This window comes from Monocercomonoides exilis (genome assembly GCF_001643675.1).
Source record: "Monocercomonoides exilis strain PA203 chromosome Unknown scaffold2-2631571, whole genome shotgun sequence".
Classification (NCBI taxonomy): Eukaryota; Preaxostyla; order Oxymonadida; family Polymastigidae; genus Monocercomonoides; species Monocercomonoides exilis.
In genome coordinates, this window is record NW_027150547.1 from 1,075,001 (window position 1) to 1,092,759 (window position 17,759).

The 17,759-nt window shown below is 36.6% G+C and overlaps 8 protein-coding genes across 8 annotated transcripts; 6 read left to right on the forward strand and 2 right to left on the reverse strand.

Moving 5' to 3' along the window:
- Positions 1-450: 450 nt before the first annotated feature.
- Positions 451-1,366, forward strand: MONOS_15389 (uncharacterized protein; the record flags this gene model as incomplete). The annotated part of the gene is made up of 3 exons (XM_067868260.1): positions 451-503; positions 691-812; positions 975-1,366. 3 exons carry the CDS (start codon positions 451-453, stop codon positions 1,364-1,366), a joined length of 567 nt encoding a protein of 188 aa, XP_067735751.1.
- Positions 1,367-1,568: 202 nt separating this feature from the next.
- MONOS_15388 (uncharacterized protein) lies at positions 1,569-2,225 on the reverse strand (the record flags this gene model as incomplete). Its single annotated transcript, XM_067868259.1, has 1 exon — positions 1,569-2,225. The coding sequence occupies one exon, from the start codon at positions 2,223-2,225 to the stop codon at positions 1,569-1,571; it is 657 nt and encodes a 218-aa protein (XP_067735752.1).
- A 125-nt stretch (positions 2,226-2,350) lies between these two features.
- Positions 2,351-2,980, forward strand: MONOS_15387 (uncharacterized protein; the record flags this gene model as incomplete). The annotated part of the gene is made up of 2 exons (XM_067868258.1): positions 2,351-2,490; positions 2,767-2,980. The coding sequence occupies 2 exons, from the start codon at positions 2,351-2,353 to the stop codon at positions 2,978-2,980; spliced, it is 354 nt and encodes a 117-aa protein (XP_067735753.1).
- A 2,361-nt stretch (positions 2,981-5,341) lies between these two features.
- MONOS_16476 (uncharacterized protein) lies at positions 5,342-6,320 on the reverse strand (the record flags this gene model as incomplete). The annotated part of the gene is made up of 2 exons (XM_067869384.1): positions 5,342-5,667; positions 6,014-6,320. The coding sequence occupies 2 exons, from the start codon at positions 6,318-6,320 to the stop codon at positions 5,342-5,344; spliced, it is 633 nt and encodes a 210-aa protein (XP_067735754.1).
- A 1,493-nt stretch (positions 6,321-7,813) lies between these two features.
- Positions 7,814-8,663, forward strand: MONOS_16920 (uncharacterized protein; the record flags this gene model as incomplete). Its single annotated transcript, XM_067869795.1, has 2 exons — positions 7,814-7,829; positions 8,329-8,663. The coding sequence occupies 2 exons, from the start codon at positions 7,814-7,816 to the stop codon at positions 8,661-8,663; spliced, it is 351 nt and encodes a 116-aa protein (XP_067735755.1).
- A 296-nt stretch (positions 8,664-8,959) lies between these two features.
- On the forward strand, positions 8,960-9,463 carry MONOS_16921 (uncharacterized protein; the record flags this gene model as incomplete). Its single annotated transcript, XM_067869796.1, has 1 exon — positions 8,960-9,463. The coding sequence occupies one exon, from the start codon at positions 8,960-8,962 to the stop codon at positions 9,461-9,463; it is 504 nt and encodes a 167-aa protein (XP_067735756.1).
- Positions 9,464-9,592: 129 nt separating this feature from the next.
- Positions 9,593-10,027, forward strand: MONOS_16922 (uncharacterized protein; the record flags this gene model as incomplete). The annotated part of the gene is made up of 1 exon (XM_067869797.1): positions 9,593-10,027. One exon carries the CDS (start codon positions 9,593-9,595, stop codon positions 10,025-10,027), a length of 435 nt encoding a protein of 144 aa, XP_067735757.1.
- Positions 10,028-16,772: 6,745 nt separating this feature from the next.
- MONOS_16536 (uncharacterized protein) lies at positions 16,773-17,423 on the forward strand (the record flags this gene model as incomplete). Its single annotated transcript, XM_067869442.1, has 1 exon — positions 16,773-17,423. One exon carries the CDS (start codon positions 16,773-16,775, stop codon positions 17,421-17,423), a length of 651 nt encoding a protein of 216 aa, XP_067735758.1.
- Positions 17,424-17,759: the final 336 nt, after the last annotated feature.

Sequence of the window (17,759 nt, forward strand, 5' to 3'; positions counted from 1 at the left end):
CAGAGAAAGAACAAGTTTATCATTTTGAGGAACAAATTATGAACATAACCTCAATGGTTACAACAATAACAAGTTCTTTTTAAACTTTCTTTTGCATTTGATCATTATTTATTGCCTGAATATATCAAGTTCCGTTCAGCTCAATAACTTGAAAAAGATAAGTATTTCAAACTGATCAAAATCTCTTGTCACATGAAGATATCGTCTTTGTGCAGCTGTTGGAGCTTCCAGTAGGAGTGGTGGGATATCTGAAAAATCTTCTTGTTACAGGGGTAGTGCAGCAGTCTTCTCATCCATCAAGGCCTTTGTCTTTTTCTTCTTTATCTTTAATTCGTATGAGTAGAAAAAAAGTGGAGAAGGCTAAAGGTCATTAGCCCATAATTTTCATTTGCATCGACAGTTAACACTTCGGAGGCATCGGTGGTAGCTGCGTTTTTCACGTCATCAGCGATGGACAATATCAAGAGGAGGCTGCAGATTGTTGTGGTTAAGGCTGTTGGGATGTGTGCGATGCACATGTCGCTGTTGCAGCAGTCTCTGCGGAAATATGTCACATGACTTGCTTTCCTTCACAAGCAGAATCATCACAAAAGAAGATGTGGAGCAAACATATCTTTATGGTGACAAATCTGAATGCATTCCTGTTGTCAAACATTCTGTTTGATCCGTTGCTGCTTCCGTCCGCGATAGCGCGGCTGGTGTAGCGATTGCCGCAGTCGAGGCATGTGGTGACGAAGTTGGAGGACGAAGTGATGAGGCGGATGGTTGTTCTATGAAGGATAGAGGAGAGAGCGGAGATGGTGCCGAAAGTGGTTTGGTTGAGAAATGATGATGTGGTTCTGTCTCTGTATGTGCTCGATGAGCGAGAAGACGTGAAGGAGCAGGAGAAGAAGGATGAGGAGACGGAAATGGAGACAGAGAAGAAACTTCAGGAGTTCAACATGATGCTGCAGAGGATCCGGGATGAAGAGCAGATATCGAAGCCTACGAGTTAACTGGAGGAGCAGCTGCAGGAGAAGGACAAGATCATCTGGATACAACAGAGGAAGATTCCGGAGCTGAGCGAGAAGCACAATGCAGATGTGAAGCAGGTGAAGCAGGTGAAGCAGGTGAAGGAGAAGAAGTGCTGGGCACAGCGAGGAGGAGTGGTGAGCGTGGTTGGCAAGTGGAAACTAGCTGGTCGGTGGTTATAATTGCCACACCTTCTTTGTTGTCGTCTGCGGGAGGTGGGGAGGTTCAGTCTTTGGCTTTGTTGATTCTGAAGTTGGGGCTGCGTGAAAAGAGTCAAGAGAAGATTGCAGCGAGTTTCGAATGTGACAGCACTGTGATGCTTGAGCCAGACCCGACGGGAAAGGGGATGTTGTAAAAGTGTGGAGCGGAGTGAGCATAGTGGGAGAAGCAAATAGCTGTGGAGGAGAGAGTTTCATCATGGAGAAGTGGGGGGGTGCAAATGTGTGGCAGAAGAGAAACTAGATGGAGAAGGAAACGAAGATGCTGATGGAGCAGTCGAATGCGCAGGAGCAGACGATCTGAAAACAGAAGGAGCTTCTCGAGGAGGCGATTGAGAATCAGTGGATGGCACTTGCGCAAAAGAGCAGGATTAAAAGATAATGAAGTCGTCGTATGAAAAGATGGTTCAGCGCCTGGTTGGGTGGGTGAAGCAGCTGGAGGAGAAGGTTGGGTGGGCGTAACTTTGGTGGGCAGAGAAGGCAGGACAGAGAAGAAAGATGAAAGAGGGAGGGATGGCATGAGGAGGAAGAACGGAAGTTGAGGCATAGAATACGAAAAAGCAGAGGAGGATGAATAGGCAGATGAAAAAGAAGCGAGCGTGCCTCATGGGATTCCGCTGTTGCCGCATGAGGATGCGAAGAGAGAGCGGGAGGACTGGATCCCAGCTGGGGTAGAGGCAGGAGAAGGGGCAGGGAAGGCGACTGTTGTGCAGCGGTTGTACATGCTTCTTGAGCAGACGACAGACAGCCGAGACCGGGAATAGTCGGAGTGGCCTGTGACTTCGCGTGGTGGAACGGGGGCAGGGCAGCCAGGGGCAGGCGGGGTGCCTTTGCTGGCGGGGTCGACAGCGATGGAGCGGCTGATGAGCTCAGTATCAGGGTCGCTGAGGCAGGTGGCATACAAAATGACGTATGTGCTTCGGTTGCCACCAACACGGAGGTCGTCTGTTCAGATGCAGATGCTGCTAATGCCGCTGAATACAGGGCTGCAGCCATTGCTGGTGCTGAAGCTTTGGACAATTGACGGAACAAATAAAGACAAGATCGAAGCAGACCTGGGTGGGGCAATCTTAAGTGGGGATGGTGGTTCCGAGGCAAAGGTTTGAGGACTTTATTTATATATGATGGTGGGAGAAATTCTCGTAGAAATTGAAGAAAGAGGTGGTGTGGTTGGCGAGGATGTTTGGGGAAGTGCTGTTCCGGATGGACTTTGCAGGGATGTGGCAATTAGGGGAATTTGTGCGGAAAAAGTAAATTTGAGGTGAAATGCAGTTTTCATTACATCTTGACGGTGTTTGAAGTTGTATCGGAGAAAAGATGATAGTGTTTTTTGTTGTTTGTGGGAATAAAGTCTGAAAAGAGAAATACCGAAATATTTGTGTTTCCATCGTTTTAACTGAACAACTTTCGAGCAGAAGCAGCTTCCGGATGTTTGTGATGAAGCTGATCTGCGAAATTCTCATCTGCAGTCTTTGAATAATGAGATTGTGAAGACAGCGAGATGAGCTGAACAACATAATTCGTAAACTTTATGCAGTATCGAAGGTGGAAGTGGAATGGATTGGGCTGAAGCTGCCAGTGGAGATTATGCAATCGGTGGTGGAGAAGAAAAAATGGCGGTGGGCGTTGTTCCAGATGGTGCAGCTGCTGCGAGGGCTGTTGCGGCTGAAGCTGTGGAGGAACGACTCAAAAAAAGGAGATCTGCTTTGATCTTCCTTTGGAGGATGGGCAGTAATTGGCGCAGTTTCTAAAGACGGTGGTGTAGCTGAAAGAGTTAATAATGAAGCTGAAAATGTTCTTCATTGGTATTGACATCTTTGTTTACATGTACTTTTACAAATTATTCTTCCTCTTCCTCCTACTCCTCTTTCTCTTCAATTCTATATTTATCGATTTTGATTTTCTCAATTTTTCTTCTTCACTTGATTTTGTTTCATCTATAAACCTCATTCTCCTTCTATATTCCGTTTCTTTTCACATTCATTTTTTTTTTAAAAATTCTTTGAAAGAAACAAATAAAAATCAACATTGAGAATGGTTTGTCTTCTTTTTGCTTATTTCTGAATGAATAATAAAAAATAAGATGGTGAAAAAGGAGGAGGAGGAAGAAGAGGAAGGAAAAGAGGAAGGAGAAGAAGGAAGAAGAAGTTGATGAAACATGACAATATATTGATTCCTCCTCTATCCCTCTGCCTTTCCATAGCCTTGTGACACAGCTCCACAAACTACCAATCACACAGCAGCAACACAAAGCTGATCGCCTTTTCCACCTCGTTCTTTTCAGATGCCGCCCCACGAGCTCCACAACAAACCCAATCATCCACAACAGTGACCGCTACCCGTCTTTCTTCTTCTCAGCCAGCTGCATAGACTCCATCTTCCGTTTCTGAACCACATCCGCCCCTGCCCCTTCACTTGCCCCTGCTGATGCCACCGAAATCATCAGCCCCTGGCCATTCAGAGCCATCTTCAGCAGCGCAAAATGCAGGCTAATTGTCTTCTTAACCGTCCTTTTCTCAGATGGACACAGATATGCTCAAATTTCGGAGGTATTAAATTTATTTTGTTGCTTCAAGAACAGCGTGAAGAAATCGTTGCGCTGGCACGCCTTCACCACATATTCGAATGATAGCAAGCAGCACCCAGACAGCATGTACTCATCCCGAAAAATACCCAGCGATAGCGCATGCGGAGTCTGCGGAATGGACACACAATGAAAAGACTCCTGTTCGAATATATGATCCCTCTCCTAGCTTCGTGTGAAGATGATGATGAAAAAGTCAAGGGATCGCAGCTACGAATTGCATCGCGCAGCGCCTTTATCACCTTTTTTCAACTTCATTGCTTCCGCTTGGTTGAAGTTCTTCAAAGACCTCAGAAACACAGACGAGTCTGCCTCTCCCTTCTACAAAAAAAATCCCTCAAACTCCACCAAAATAACATCTCGATTTTCTTCTCCGAAGCCTCTTTAACCAATGATTTGATTTTCATTCAAAACATCCTGTCCAGAGTCATCAGGAAGATCTAGCTCTCTTCTGCGAGTGGCTTCAACTGAAAACCTTCAAATAGCACTTTGCAGATGTAATGAAAACCACAACTTGTCTCCTTTGCGCTCCTCCCCCACAAACTTCCCTAACAACAACACATCAGCAAAGTCATTTGGAAACAGCTCCACAACGAAGATCATCTTTTATATCACTGCCTCGCTCATCTTCTGCGCTGCATGCTTCACCCACAGCCACATGATCACAAAATCCCCAAACTACTGACTCGAAACCACAACTCCCGCTAACACAGCGATGCCCTCTCCCAAGTCTGTTGCGTTCATGTCTCCGAATATCCCCAGAATCTACGTCAGCTTCAACACCAGCGACGACTTACACACTATCATCTGCGGCTTCAACAAACGCTTCATCTGCACAGGCGACTGCAACGTGATCGGTATCCAAAGCTCATGCGCCGTTTCGTGCGCAACTTGCCTTAGTGACCAAGAAACCGTTCTCATCTGATGCTCCATCGTCTCTTCATTTAACTCCTTCTTTTTCTTCTGCTCCCACTTCTATTGTGCAAGATCCGTACGCAGCTTCTCATTCATCTATTGCACAGCGCCTTCTGCATGTGTATCGTCTTTTCCTGTTCTTTTGACAGCACCATTCTTTTCTATCTTTCGCTGATCCCAGATCTCGTTCCCTAACTTCCACCTCACTCGAAACTCTTTCCACCCACAGTTGTCTTCTTCCCACAACACTCATCCCGCTCCCCACTTTCACATCATCCCCCTTCCCTCTCGTTTCTGACCAAACCAACACAGTGCTGTCACATTCGAAGCTCGCTGCAATCTTCTCTTGACTCTTTTCACACAGCCCCAACTTCAGAATCAACAAAGCCAAAGACTGAACCTCCCCACCTCCCGCAGACAACAACGAAGAAGGCGTAGCAAGCCTTACCACTAATACATCATTATTCGCTTGCCATCCACACTCTCCACCCCACTCTGCCCTGCTGAGAATGCAGCTTCTTCTCCTTCTCAATCACTACATCAATCAGCTCCACATTCTCATTCATCGCCACAAGCTGCTGCAGCTCCTTCACATCTGTGTTATTCTTCTAGTTCAGCTCCAGTATCTTCCTCTCTCGCATACTTTGATCTTGTCATTCTGCTGCAGCTGCTCCACCAGCCCGCTCGTCCGCTTCGATATCTGCTCGTCGTCCCGGATCTTCTGCAGCAGCATGACGAACTCCGAATACCGTTTCTCCATCTCCTGCTTCGCCTCCTCGTGCAGCTCCATTAGCTCCGGGATCTGCCGCTCCAGCTCCTCCTTCTCCACCCCCAGCTCCACAACATGCCCCTCGCACTTTCCGTCCTTCTTGCTTAGCGTCTGAGCAGCGTTCGCCTTTGTCTCCTCCAGGTCTTCCTTCTTGTTCTTCAGCTCTTCACCTCTTCACACGCCGCAACTCTTAGCCTCTTCACTTCTTCATCCAATTTCACAACCTCACGCCTCGACAACTGCGATTGTAAGATCTGTGGTGAATGATTAAAATTGATTGTTGATAGACAATAATTCATTCATGTCTGCCTCCTTAAAGATGCACTTGCCTTGCAACTTCGTTCACGAAAATGCTGTAAGTTTTATAAGCGGACGCACATGCTGAACTGTAAGCATCGCCGAAAGCACCACATCGTACGCACACACAACACCTCCATACAGCACCACCCTTTGCGCCACAACATAACCCCTCAGCGTCTGTTGCTCCCTCAGTGACGACTATTGTGATTTTCATACACTTAAGCCACTTCTCAATATCATCCATCACTCTTGCCGAAGTGAATAACGCCTCCACTGCAGACGCATCCGAAGGGTCAATCATAGGTGTCGATGATGAAGATGGCTGATCATCTCCTGTCACTTTCTTCTCTTCGCTTCTCCGCCTCCGAAATGGCGAAGTTGATCGGCGTGCTGCTCCAGTTGAAGAAGACAAAGGCGCTGAGCGATGAGACGACTGCTGAGCTGCCCCGGCCACAAGAAGCTTTTTGATACAACTCATCGCACAAAATTGCAGTGCCTTTCGTGTCACAAAAACAAAGTCCATATTCAAATAAGAAACGTCAATCATCACCGAAATCTCATCTTTTTGATCTAATGGAAAAGAAGGAACAGAATTTCTTTTGAAAAGATTTGAAATGAGAAAAAATAGATGAGAAACAAAAAAAAGAAAATGAAAAGTTGAAAGCTATTTAAGACATAATTCATGTTTTGATTCAAAACATGAGATGCCATTTCTTTTTTGAATTTTTTATAAAAGGACATTAAATGCAAGAAATTGCAGTTGTCAATTATTTATTTATTATAAAACTAAAAATTGCTCTTTGTATACAACTTTTTGAATTTCTTTCAATTCAATGAGGACAGAATCGATGAAATTTTCTTATTTAATAATTTCTGATAAAAAACTCATATTTAAGCAAGTTAAAATCTATTTATCTTTCAACATAGGAAAACACTGAAAAAAAAGTCTCCATTCGCATAATCAAAACGTAGACTTGAACAGTTGAAATGAAAACAAAGAAATATAAACATATTTTTCTGTGAGTTCAAAAAACAAGAAAAAAAATATTTAAATCAAAAAAGTGATTCAATAGTTAATTGGGTATTTGAAATCTATTTTATTAAAACGCAATATGTGGGGAAAGGGTGGCAAAACTCAATAGAATAACATTCAGCAATATATAATGGTAACGGAATGATCAACATTTTTTGATCATTTGTGATCTGATTTTCAGATCAATTAATATTTTGTGACTTTTCAAAAAAAAAATACCCATATAATTTTTTTTGTATTTGGAAATGAATGTGAAAAATTGCGTTGTGCCATTTGTCTTTAGAAAATATTAGATGTCTTACAATTCCAATGAAAATGCTTACAATTCGTCGAGCAATTGGGGGAAAATATGAATTTTAATGCTTTTTTTGCACAAAACATTAAAAAATTGTTTCATTCAAAACTTTGTTATTCTTTCTCAGTTATCAAAATTAATCGGATATTTGAATCTGCAAAAAGAAATCATTGCTATTATGGAATAATGTTTAATGAACTGAAACAAATTACAAAAAATGGACAGATTTTATTCTAATTTTTTGAATACGACAAGTTTATCAAAAATTCATTATTTTTCAATGAAAATGCTTGCAGAAAAATAATTCGTACCAAATGGGAAAACGTGACAAAGTTTTGTATAATTGTTTTCAAAATTTGGATGAAGCTTTTTTTTAAGGAAAATGAATAAGTTCTGCTCTTAAAATGTCTATAAAGTCTTCCTTAAAAATCCAATTTTTTTTCACAATGATTTCTCACTTTTTCTGAAAAAATGAGTAAAAATAGAACAAACAAAACCATGTTGAAAATGAAAATGAAGGAGCAGTATTTTTAAATTTTTGTTTGATGGATTTACAATGGTCAACTTGTGCAAATTTCAATATTCACTTTTTAAGTTCAAAAAGAAAAGGAACTTAACTGAAACAGTTGCAAATGACCAGGATTTTTCAATTGCTGCAACATCAAATAAATATAATTAATATTACAAAATGTTGTTCAATATAAGTGCAATCCTATGAATATCTTTGAGACAGTATTTTATTTGCTTTTATTTTTTAATTTCATTTGTTTCATTTATTTGTTTCTTTTTCTTTTTTTTTTGATAAAAAAATTGATAATATATTATTTTCCTAAATTTCATATTTCCTCAGAAATGAGAAAAAGCCAGAAGATTTTGTGAGGCGACAAATCAATGCTGAATGCTTTGAAAAAAAAATATAATATAATATAATATAATATAATATTATATAATAAAAATTATAAAAAAGAAAGAAAGAATGAATGAAAAAATGAAAAAATGAAAAAAAATGAAGAAGAAAAATATTACATAATTGAAAAACAAGTACAATAAAAAGAAAAAGCATCTTAAAGATATTTTTTGATAATTCTTATTATTTTTGTAATAACCATTAAAGTTATATATTTTCTTAACTAAATTTAAAAAAAAATTTGACCTTTTGCAATATTAACAATCACAATTTTTCCTTCTACGGTGCTGTATTAGAAGACTGTGGAGCTGTGAGCGGGGCTGGTTTGGATGGATTTTGGGCAGCAAGCGGGGCATACGTGTTTGGAGCTGGAGGTGGAAAAGATGTTTGTGGGCTTGGAGCTGGTGGTGGAAGGGATGTTTGTGGGCTTGGAGCTGGTGGTGGAAGGGATGTTTGTGGGATTGGAGCTGGAGGTGGAAGGGATGTTTGTGGGATTGGAGCTGGTGGTGCAGTGCATGCTGGAGTTTTTAGAAATGAGGCTGATATGGAAGAAAAGTTAGATGGAGGAGAAGGTGGAATGGAAGGAGGATTTGATGGAAAAGAAGGTGGAATGGAAGGAGGATTTGGATAAAGGAGAAGGTGGAATGGAAGGAAAATTTGGATAAAGGAGAAGGTGGAATGGAGGAAGAGTTGGATGGAGGAGAAGGTGGAATGGAGGAAGAGTTGGATGGAGGAGAAGGTGGAATGGAGGAAGAATTGGATGGAGGAGAAGGTGGAATGGAAGGAGGATTTGGATGGAGGAGAAGGTGGAATGGAAGGAGGATTTGATGGAAAAGAAGGTGGAATGGAGGAAGAGTTGGATGGAGGAGAAGGTGGAATGGAGGAAGAATTGGATGGAGGAGAAGGTGGAATGGAAGGAGGATTTGGATGGAGGAGAAGGTGGAATGGAAGGAGGATTTGATGGAAAAGAAGGTGGAATGGAAGGAGGATTTGGATGGAGGAGAAGGTGGAATGGAGGAAGAGTTGGATGGAGGAGAAGGTGGAATGGAGGAAGAGTTGGATGAAGGAGAAATTGTGATGGAGGAAGAGTTAAATGGAGGAGAAGGTGGAATGGAAGGAGGATTTGATGGAAAAGAAGGTGGAATGGAAAGAAGAATTGGATGGAGGAGAAGGTGGAATGGAGGAAGAGTTGGATGGAGGAGAAGGTGGAATGGAGGAAGAGTTGGATGGAGGAGAAGGTGGAATGGAGGAAGAGTTGGATGGAGGAGAAGGTGGAATGGAAGGAAGAATTGGATGGAGGAGAAGGTGGAATGGAAGGAAAATTTGGATAAAGGAGAAGGTGGAATGGAGGAAGAGTTGGATGGAGGAGAAGGTGGAATGGAGGAAGAGTTGGATGGAGGAGAAGGTGGAATGGAAGGAAAATTTGGATAAAGGAGAAGGTGGAATGGAGGAAGAGTTGGATGGAGGAGAAGGTGGAATGGAGGAAGAGTTGGATGGAGGAGAAGGTGGAATGGAGGAAGAATTGGATGGAGGAGAAGGTGGAATGGAAGGAGGATTTGGATGGAGGAGAAGGTGGAATGGAGGAAGAGTTGGATGGAGGAGAAGGTGGAATGGAAGGAAAATTTGGATAAAGGAGAAGGTGGAATGGAGGAAGAGTTGGATGGAGGAGAAGGTGGAATGGAGGAAGAGTTGGATGGAGGAGAAGGTGGAATGGAGGAAGAATTGGATGGAGGAGAAGGTGGAATGGAAGGAGGATTTGATGGAGGAGAAGGTGGAATGGAGGAAGAGTTGGATGGAGGAGAAGGTGGAATGGAGGAAGAGTTGGATGGAGGAGAAGGTGGAATGGAGGAAGAGTTGGATGGAGGAGAAGGTGGAATGGAGGAAGAGTTGGATGGAGGAGAAGGTGGAATGGAAGGAGGATTTGATGGAGGGAGGGAATTTGAAGAAGTTGATGAAAATTTTGAAAATGATGTTTGTTTGACAAATAATTTGTAAAGGAAAAAAAAAATGGCTTTGGTATGTTTTCTTTTTATGATAAAATATTAAATAAAAAAACGAATAAAGATCTATTTAATGAAATGAAAAAAGAAATTAATTTAAAAATGTCTTATTCAACATTCTGCAAAAAAACAAGAAATTTTTAAAAAATCAAAGAAAAAGACAGATTTATGTGAAATTTGTGAAAGAGGAAATTTTTTGGAAAAGAGAAAGAAAGAAATAGTAAGAAAAGGACAAAAATTAATCCAAACTGAAGGTTATGAAATGTATTAAATAATTCATCATCGAAAAATGGCCCAACATCAAAGAAACTTTTTTGATGAGAAGAAAGAAAATTTAAGAAAAAATGAAGTAATTATTTTAATGGATTTGAAAGAGAATTGGTGTTTACCAATTTCTTATAATGAGACTGGAAAATCTTTTTTTAATAAGAAACAAATTTCTCATTTGTGTTTTGTGGTTTTTTATGTTGATAATTTTGGTATTTAAAAAAATGTTGTTTTAATTCTTTTTTCTGAAATATTGTCTCACGATTATCGATTTGAAAGTGAATGTTTGAAACAACTACTGCAATTTGATATTTTTTTGAATGTTGATGCTTTTAACTTTTTTTGCGACAATGGGCAGCATTTTCGTAATTCTCAAATTTTTATTTTTATTTTTTCTGATAATTCTTTTATATTAAAAAATAAACATTGTTCACTTTCATTTTTTGCTGAACATCACAGTAAAAATGAATGTGATAGTGAGTTTGGTTTTTTAACAAATTGAATTAATAATAAACTTGGCAAAAAAGTTCTGAGTTGAACATTTGATTTAATAGATTATTTTAGTTATAATTGTTATTCAAATTTGTTTGACACAAATTCTGATAATTCAACTTTTTTCATATATGATACTTCGAAATGCAGTTTGAATTGTTCTTTTTATATTTTTTCTTCTTCTGTTCAAAATTAGGTTTCTTATATATGGTTGATTATTTTTGTAATCATATTATTTCATTCAAACATTTCGGTGCAAAAATATTTCTTGAAAATCAAAAAAAAAAAATTGAAAAGTGAAAAGGCTTATTGAATTCATTAAATTCTTTGATTCAGAAAAACCATTTATTTATTTGAAAACAATAATCAAGCTTTTTCTCTTTTGAACAAAAATTTTCTTTCAAAAACAAATAATCTTTGAAAAATCAACACCCCGAAAAAAGATATGATTTCAAAAATTATCACCCATATATAAAACGAAGCATCTTTTTTTTAAGGTTTGAATATTATTATTTATTACATGAAAAATAAATAAATGAAATAAACTGAGCTGAACTGACAATTAAGGAATCAAATATAATTTTTTTATTGAAAAAAAGAAAGAAACAGCGAAACTATTCGTCTTGCAACTTTGTTGCAAAAACAGCTTTTGTGTGTATGAAATAAAAGAATAATTGTAGGAAAATAAAATAGAAACAATAAAAAGAAAAGTTTTCGAAATAAATGATAACAAAAAAAAAATGATATTTATATTTTTGAGAAAGGAAAATTCGGAAAAGGTGGGATGAAAATCATTAAAAATTGAATCAAATATTATAATTAACATTATGAATAAAAAGTTATGAATATTAATTATGATTTTTTCAACTATTCAAAAAATTCTTTTGATTCAAATTGATATTCAAATTATTCAGGAATGTCACAGGCGAGTAATTAATTTTTTTAAAATTCATTTATAAATTCATTTTAAGAAAAAAATTTATTTTGTAATTCTGTCAAAATACCTTTTTTCACACAGAATTCTTTTTCTGAAGGGTTTTTGTAATTCAATTGATAATAATAAAAATTAATGAATTTTTTGAGTGATTTTTTTAATTTATAAATACCAATTATTTATAACTTTTATAATGAACGTATTTTCAAATTATTTCTATTGCATCTTCATTTTTGTTTTTCATATTTTTGATTATAACGAAATTTTCTATATGTTGAAATAATTCTCTATCAAAAAAAAGATAACAAATTCGAAAATTTACAATTATTTGTTTATACTTATCCGATGAAACCAAATAATATTCGGCTGAGGACTCGACTGATTTAATGGTTTTTCTTTAAAGTTAATTTAAAATTGAGTAATTTGCAGGACTTATTTCTTGAATCAATTCCACAGGAAAAAAAATTGATGATAATTATTATTCCAAAATAACAACAATAATCTTAAAAATATGAATCATTTGGATAATAAGAATATACATCGGCAACTTCAAGCTTTTTCATTGAAAACATAAATAAAAAAAGACTTAATGAAATGTTCTGTGCAAATGGAAGAATAAACTTAATTGAAAGAGAAAATTCCGTACTTGGAATTATCAGCCAAGCGGATATTGTTGCTTGAAGCTTTGCAATCTTCAATAAGAGATGTTCACTTCGGCTTTCCAATACAATTTCTTGATTGAAGGGCCAAATGGCGAAATTCCTGAAAGATACGACGATCTTCGAAGGCTTTGTCGCTTCTGATAATGCTTCTTTTAAATTTTTACCAAATTGGCTCTGTTTGATTCGACATTTCTTTGTACAAAGTCTGTATCAAATGTGTAAATGATTTTCATTATGTTTGGATAAACATATTTATCCAGTAACTGCACGTTTTGCAAGTTGTGAAAAAGAAGGATCACGATATTGATCTCGTTTTCTTTATCCAATCCCAAAACATCTTTGTTCGTGTGGGTTGTGGCACCACACATATGCAGGCACGCAGGAAAGTTTGATAATCCAGAAAGTTTTCTTCTTCAATCAATTGAATCGACTTCAACATATTTGAATAGGTCAAAAAATAAAGAAGAATCCATTTTTTTCTTTGCAGTGGTAACAAATACAAAGTTATTGAATTTTTCTCATGCATATTCATGAGGGATAAATGTGAAATGACTGATCAATGAAGTTTTGCAATGTTCTCCGTAAACAGAAATAAATCAAAGTGATGAAACAGATACAGAAAGTGGTGTTTCTTGAGAGATTGGGCTGGAGCAATCGGGCAGAGAAATTATTTTGGTTGATTCAGTTGTGTCTCTTTTGATACAAGTTTCATCCAGATTAAATATTAATTGTGGAATATTTTTCTTCTTCTTATATAATTCTTCCAAATCTTCAAAAAGAGAACGCAAAATGAGCCTTGTTGAGTGTTCGATTCTGTTTATAGGATGTTTTGCTGGCTTTTTTAATGAAGACCATTTTATATTGGATTAGAAAAATTATCCCACTTTTTGTTTGCAGCCTATTGATTTCCACTTTCGTTCTTTTTTGAAGAATAAATGAAACTTGCCTATTTGAAATAAAAAACCAATTTATTTTTTTCTAATGAATAATTCAAATAACATTTGTGCATAACTTTTCCGTTGTTCCTTTAAGATGGTGTGTTTATTTCCTTTTTTTTACAAACAATGGTACTTCATCCCGAAACATGAAAAGTCGTTTGACAATGTTGTCCATTGATTCCAACATTATAAACGATTGCTTCCACTTTCAAAGCTCTTTTGTACGCACATTTTGATTTTAATCTGGCTATGAAAACGTTTAAAACTTTGAGACCTTCTTTTTGTATTATTTTCATGATTTTCAGCTCCTTGGTTGTTTCTTTCTTTTATTAGATCAAGCAAAATTTTAACAAATTTGTTAATATTTAACTTTACAAATTGTTGTTAATTTTTTAATATATATTCATATTCTGGCATTTTTGGAAAAAGCTCAAAAATTTTCACTTCAAATAGAATTCGAAAAACACATGAATAAAAATAAAACTGTTCAAAACAATTTTAATTCCATAATAATAAATGTGTGTTTTTTTCACCATTGTATTGCAAATTTGAAGAGTTTCAAATAAAAATGTTATTTAAATTGGTAATATTTTTTGATGTCATATTTTTTCTTACAAAAATATCTGTACAAAATTTTCCCTTGAATATCAATAAAAGATCACTGAAAAATGAAAAGGTTTATTAAAAACATCTTCATCTTTATTTGAGCATAAACATTTATTTTTAAAAACAGTTGTGATGAATTCAGCATTTGAACACAAAATCTCTTCACAATGACAAACAAACTTTGAAAAATGAACACCTCGAAAAAAGTTTTGATTTCAAAGATAATCACACAAATATTTTTTCAATCGTATTCATAATGTGCAAAATATTGTGCTTCAAGCATTTTCATTGAAAAATGATGAACTTTTCATTGACTTTATTACATCAAAAAACACAATAAAAATTGGTTCATTTTTTGACATTCGTGAAATGTTGGAACACTTTCTGTTATGATTTCAACGATGCCTGTTTGCAGATTCGAAAATCATATTTATTTTGAAATCTGAGAAAGCGAAATAAAGTTATGAGTGAAGCTATTTTTCAATGCCTTGTGCAAAAATAACTTGAAAGTCCGAATTTTCCCCTATAAATGTTTATTAGAATATTGAAACGGGATAATCACAAGCGAAATCGATTCTTCTTATTTTTGTAATAATTTGAAAACGAACAAATTTGCATTCAAACAAGAAATCCAACAACAAATCATAACAAAAACCACAAAGGTTAAGTTTAATAGCAACAACTCAGGTCAAAACTCTCGTAACTTATTACTCGTAAAAATATGAGCAACTCTTTGATTATTAAAGTCTATGAAAAAAGTATTAATTTGCTTTCAAAAATAAGAGAAATATTTTCTTGAGAAGAAAATGATCAATTTTTGAAAGTTTCAAATAACTGTTGGTGGAAAATGCGGTTGAAAAAGTTATTTTGTGAGAGGAAAATTTAAATGAACGTATCATAATGAGAAATAAGAAATATTCAAACATGTCTAAGCTCAATTCATGTGGGTTTTTTTCCATTAACAAATTTATCAACAGAAAAATTTTCTGAACCTTTGTAATTTATACAGCAGTTTGTTCCAAAAACAATATCAAAAATATTTCATAATTTTATATAATCAGAAGAAATAATTTGAATATTAAGTTATTAATTATTCATAAATAGCTGTTTGTGAACAAATTTCAATCTCATTAATTGAAACTTAACTTAAAAAGAATTAGATAAAAGGTGTAATAATAGACCCTTCAAAAAAACACTCCAAACCCTCTTCATTGTTTGATTGCAATATCCGACTTCCGATTATTTTCATTTCCGTCACAAAAGATCTTCGAAATAAAAAAAGAAATATGCTGTAACGTGGAAAACTGCTGTTGGATCCAAAGCTATTTCAAACGGTGCATGGGAAAGAGGAATAGTGGCGATGAAAGCAAATCTGGAAGTGGGGAAAATGGACCGCCCATCAATAATTACAAGTGAACAACTGGAAAGAGTTGAAAACCTAGTCATTGCACTTTTTTCTGAACAAAAAAATGTTAGAGTGAAAAACATTCAATCGATGGTTTGACGAGTTGATCTTTTTATTTATTTTTCAATATTTTTTTTTCTGAGACAAATGCAATTGCAGAGCTTTTATCTTTCAAGATTGAATTTGTCTATTTTCTCATTTTCTCATTCATTTTCAAAAAAAAAGAGTTGTTAAAGATTCTATCACTAACCATCCTTGCTTATTATCAAATATTGACTATAATTATTTTATTTATATAACAGTTGTTTTTGTCAATTACTAATTTGTCTATCTTTTGATTGGAAAATCCTTCATCATTATCGACTTTTAGTATATCTTCATAAAAAAACAGAAAAAACGGGATTCATTCCAAAATTTGACCAACACTTCATTTCATCCTTTTTGCCTCAAAACACTTCAAAAACAAAAGTTTCTCTAATTCATTCCTTCTTCGACACATGCAAAATGAGAAAAGTGAAAATTTCTAAAAGCGTTCAAATTGCAAAAACACTCAACTGAGTTCCCAATCTTTTCCTCCAGATTCGAACCGGATTCGATAGGAAAGAGGTTTCTGAGAAAAAGAACATGTTGATTTCTTATTAACAAGAAAAAAAGTCATTTAAATACTCAAATTATATATATTACACTCTAAATATAATCAATTCGCTTCAATCATTGGATTAATTAATATTTTCTCTATGGAAGTTTCAAATTAAACAGAAAACGTCTGATTCAAAGCATGGCTGAGTGGAACAACATTTGTTGAAAACAATGAATTCTTCTTTTTTTTGGATATTTATCAATTAACTTTTAAAAATCACTCAAAGAAAGTGGACTTGTGAATGTCTTTTAATAAACTCCTATTAAAGAACAAATCTTCAAAGAAAGCTTCAAAAAAAAAAATCAAAACAGTGAAACAGGAGAAAAAATCGTTTCCATTGTCATGCTCGAGAAAAACAAGACATACAAAAAGAGGCGAATGGTGAACAATTAACTCGATCATATGTGTGATTATTTTTTGAGATCGCAAAAAATTTCGATGTTATTGAAAATTTTATCTTTGCTATTTTTGCCTTTTTCTCGTTTTCAATTATATTGTGTTAATATCCATGAAATTTCTAACCGTAAGATTGTTGAAAATTCGGAAATAGTTCCATGTTTGCAAAAGCATCTTTGAAGGAATACTTTATTCGTTATGGGACAGATCAACAGTTTTTCAATCTTTTCACTTCTCAACAGAGAAAAGGAATCCACACAAGTTACGCAATTCTCTGTTCCTGTGCTCGTCAGCCACGCTCACCATTGACAGATTCGAGTTTTGGAACAGCAGCAGCTTAGCTGTTGAGTACAGGATCATTTACGTAACAAATGGGAAAGCGGAATTGAATGGATGCAAAATGAAGGACTTTGCAATGGGAAATGCTGAGATTATTGCACTTGACGGAAACGATGCTGAGTGTTCAATTGAAGGAATGGAAGTATCCAAGCTGAGCAGAGAAGGAAAAGGAGCACTGCTTTTTGTTACAAGAGAGAAAAATTTGGAGATTGAGAACAGCAGCATTGAGAATACAACAATGCTCAACAGCAGCCACATTACAATTAATTCACTGGCAAATGGTCTTCTGAAGAATGTGACATTTTCGAATCTGAGCAGAACAAACGGAGATGGAGGAGTGATTGTGGGTGAATTGGGTGCTGGCGGGGTGTTGAGTGTGGAGAACTGCTCATTTATTAGCTGTATTTGCTATTCTGGGAGAACGATTGGAGGGTGCGTGCTGATGGATGTCAAAGAAAATGGTGTATTCCGATTCGAGAGAACCAAAGTGGAGTTCTGCATTGTGTCCAGCGGAGATGGATTTAGTGGAGGGCTGTTCCTCACATTCACCTCTTCACACGTCGATTACTCGATAAGGAACAACACATTCGAGAACAACGGAGCATTGTGCGGGAAGGATGCGTATGTTGTCTGTGAAGAGCCAGGGGCAGCAATCCTTCTGATGTATTGGAATGGGTCAGCTTCTGAAGGCACTGCCCCTGACTGCCTATGAGTGCGCAGTCTGTCTGAGCCAGCAGACGGAGGTGTCACAATGATCGACTATCTGTTCCCTCCACCGACTTCGTTTGTGTTTGTGGATGGCGGTGACTCAGCCGTCGAGAACTGTGGATCGAAGCGGAGCCCATGCACTTCAGTGGAGATGGGCTTTTATATAATGAATTCTTTTCATTCGATCATACTGCTCGAAGGAAACAGCCCCATTGATGCTGTTGTGAACGGCGCGGAATCTTAATTCCCGTCCAAAGCAATGCCAAAACAAAAGCAATGATATTTGGAAGAAATGGAAAGTTCGAGCTGGTTGAAGGAAGTCGCTCAACCACCCTTTCAT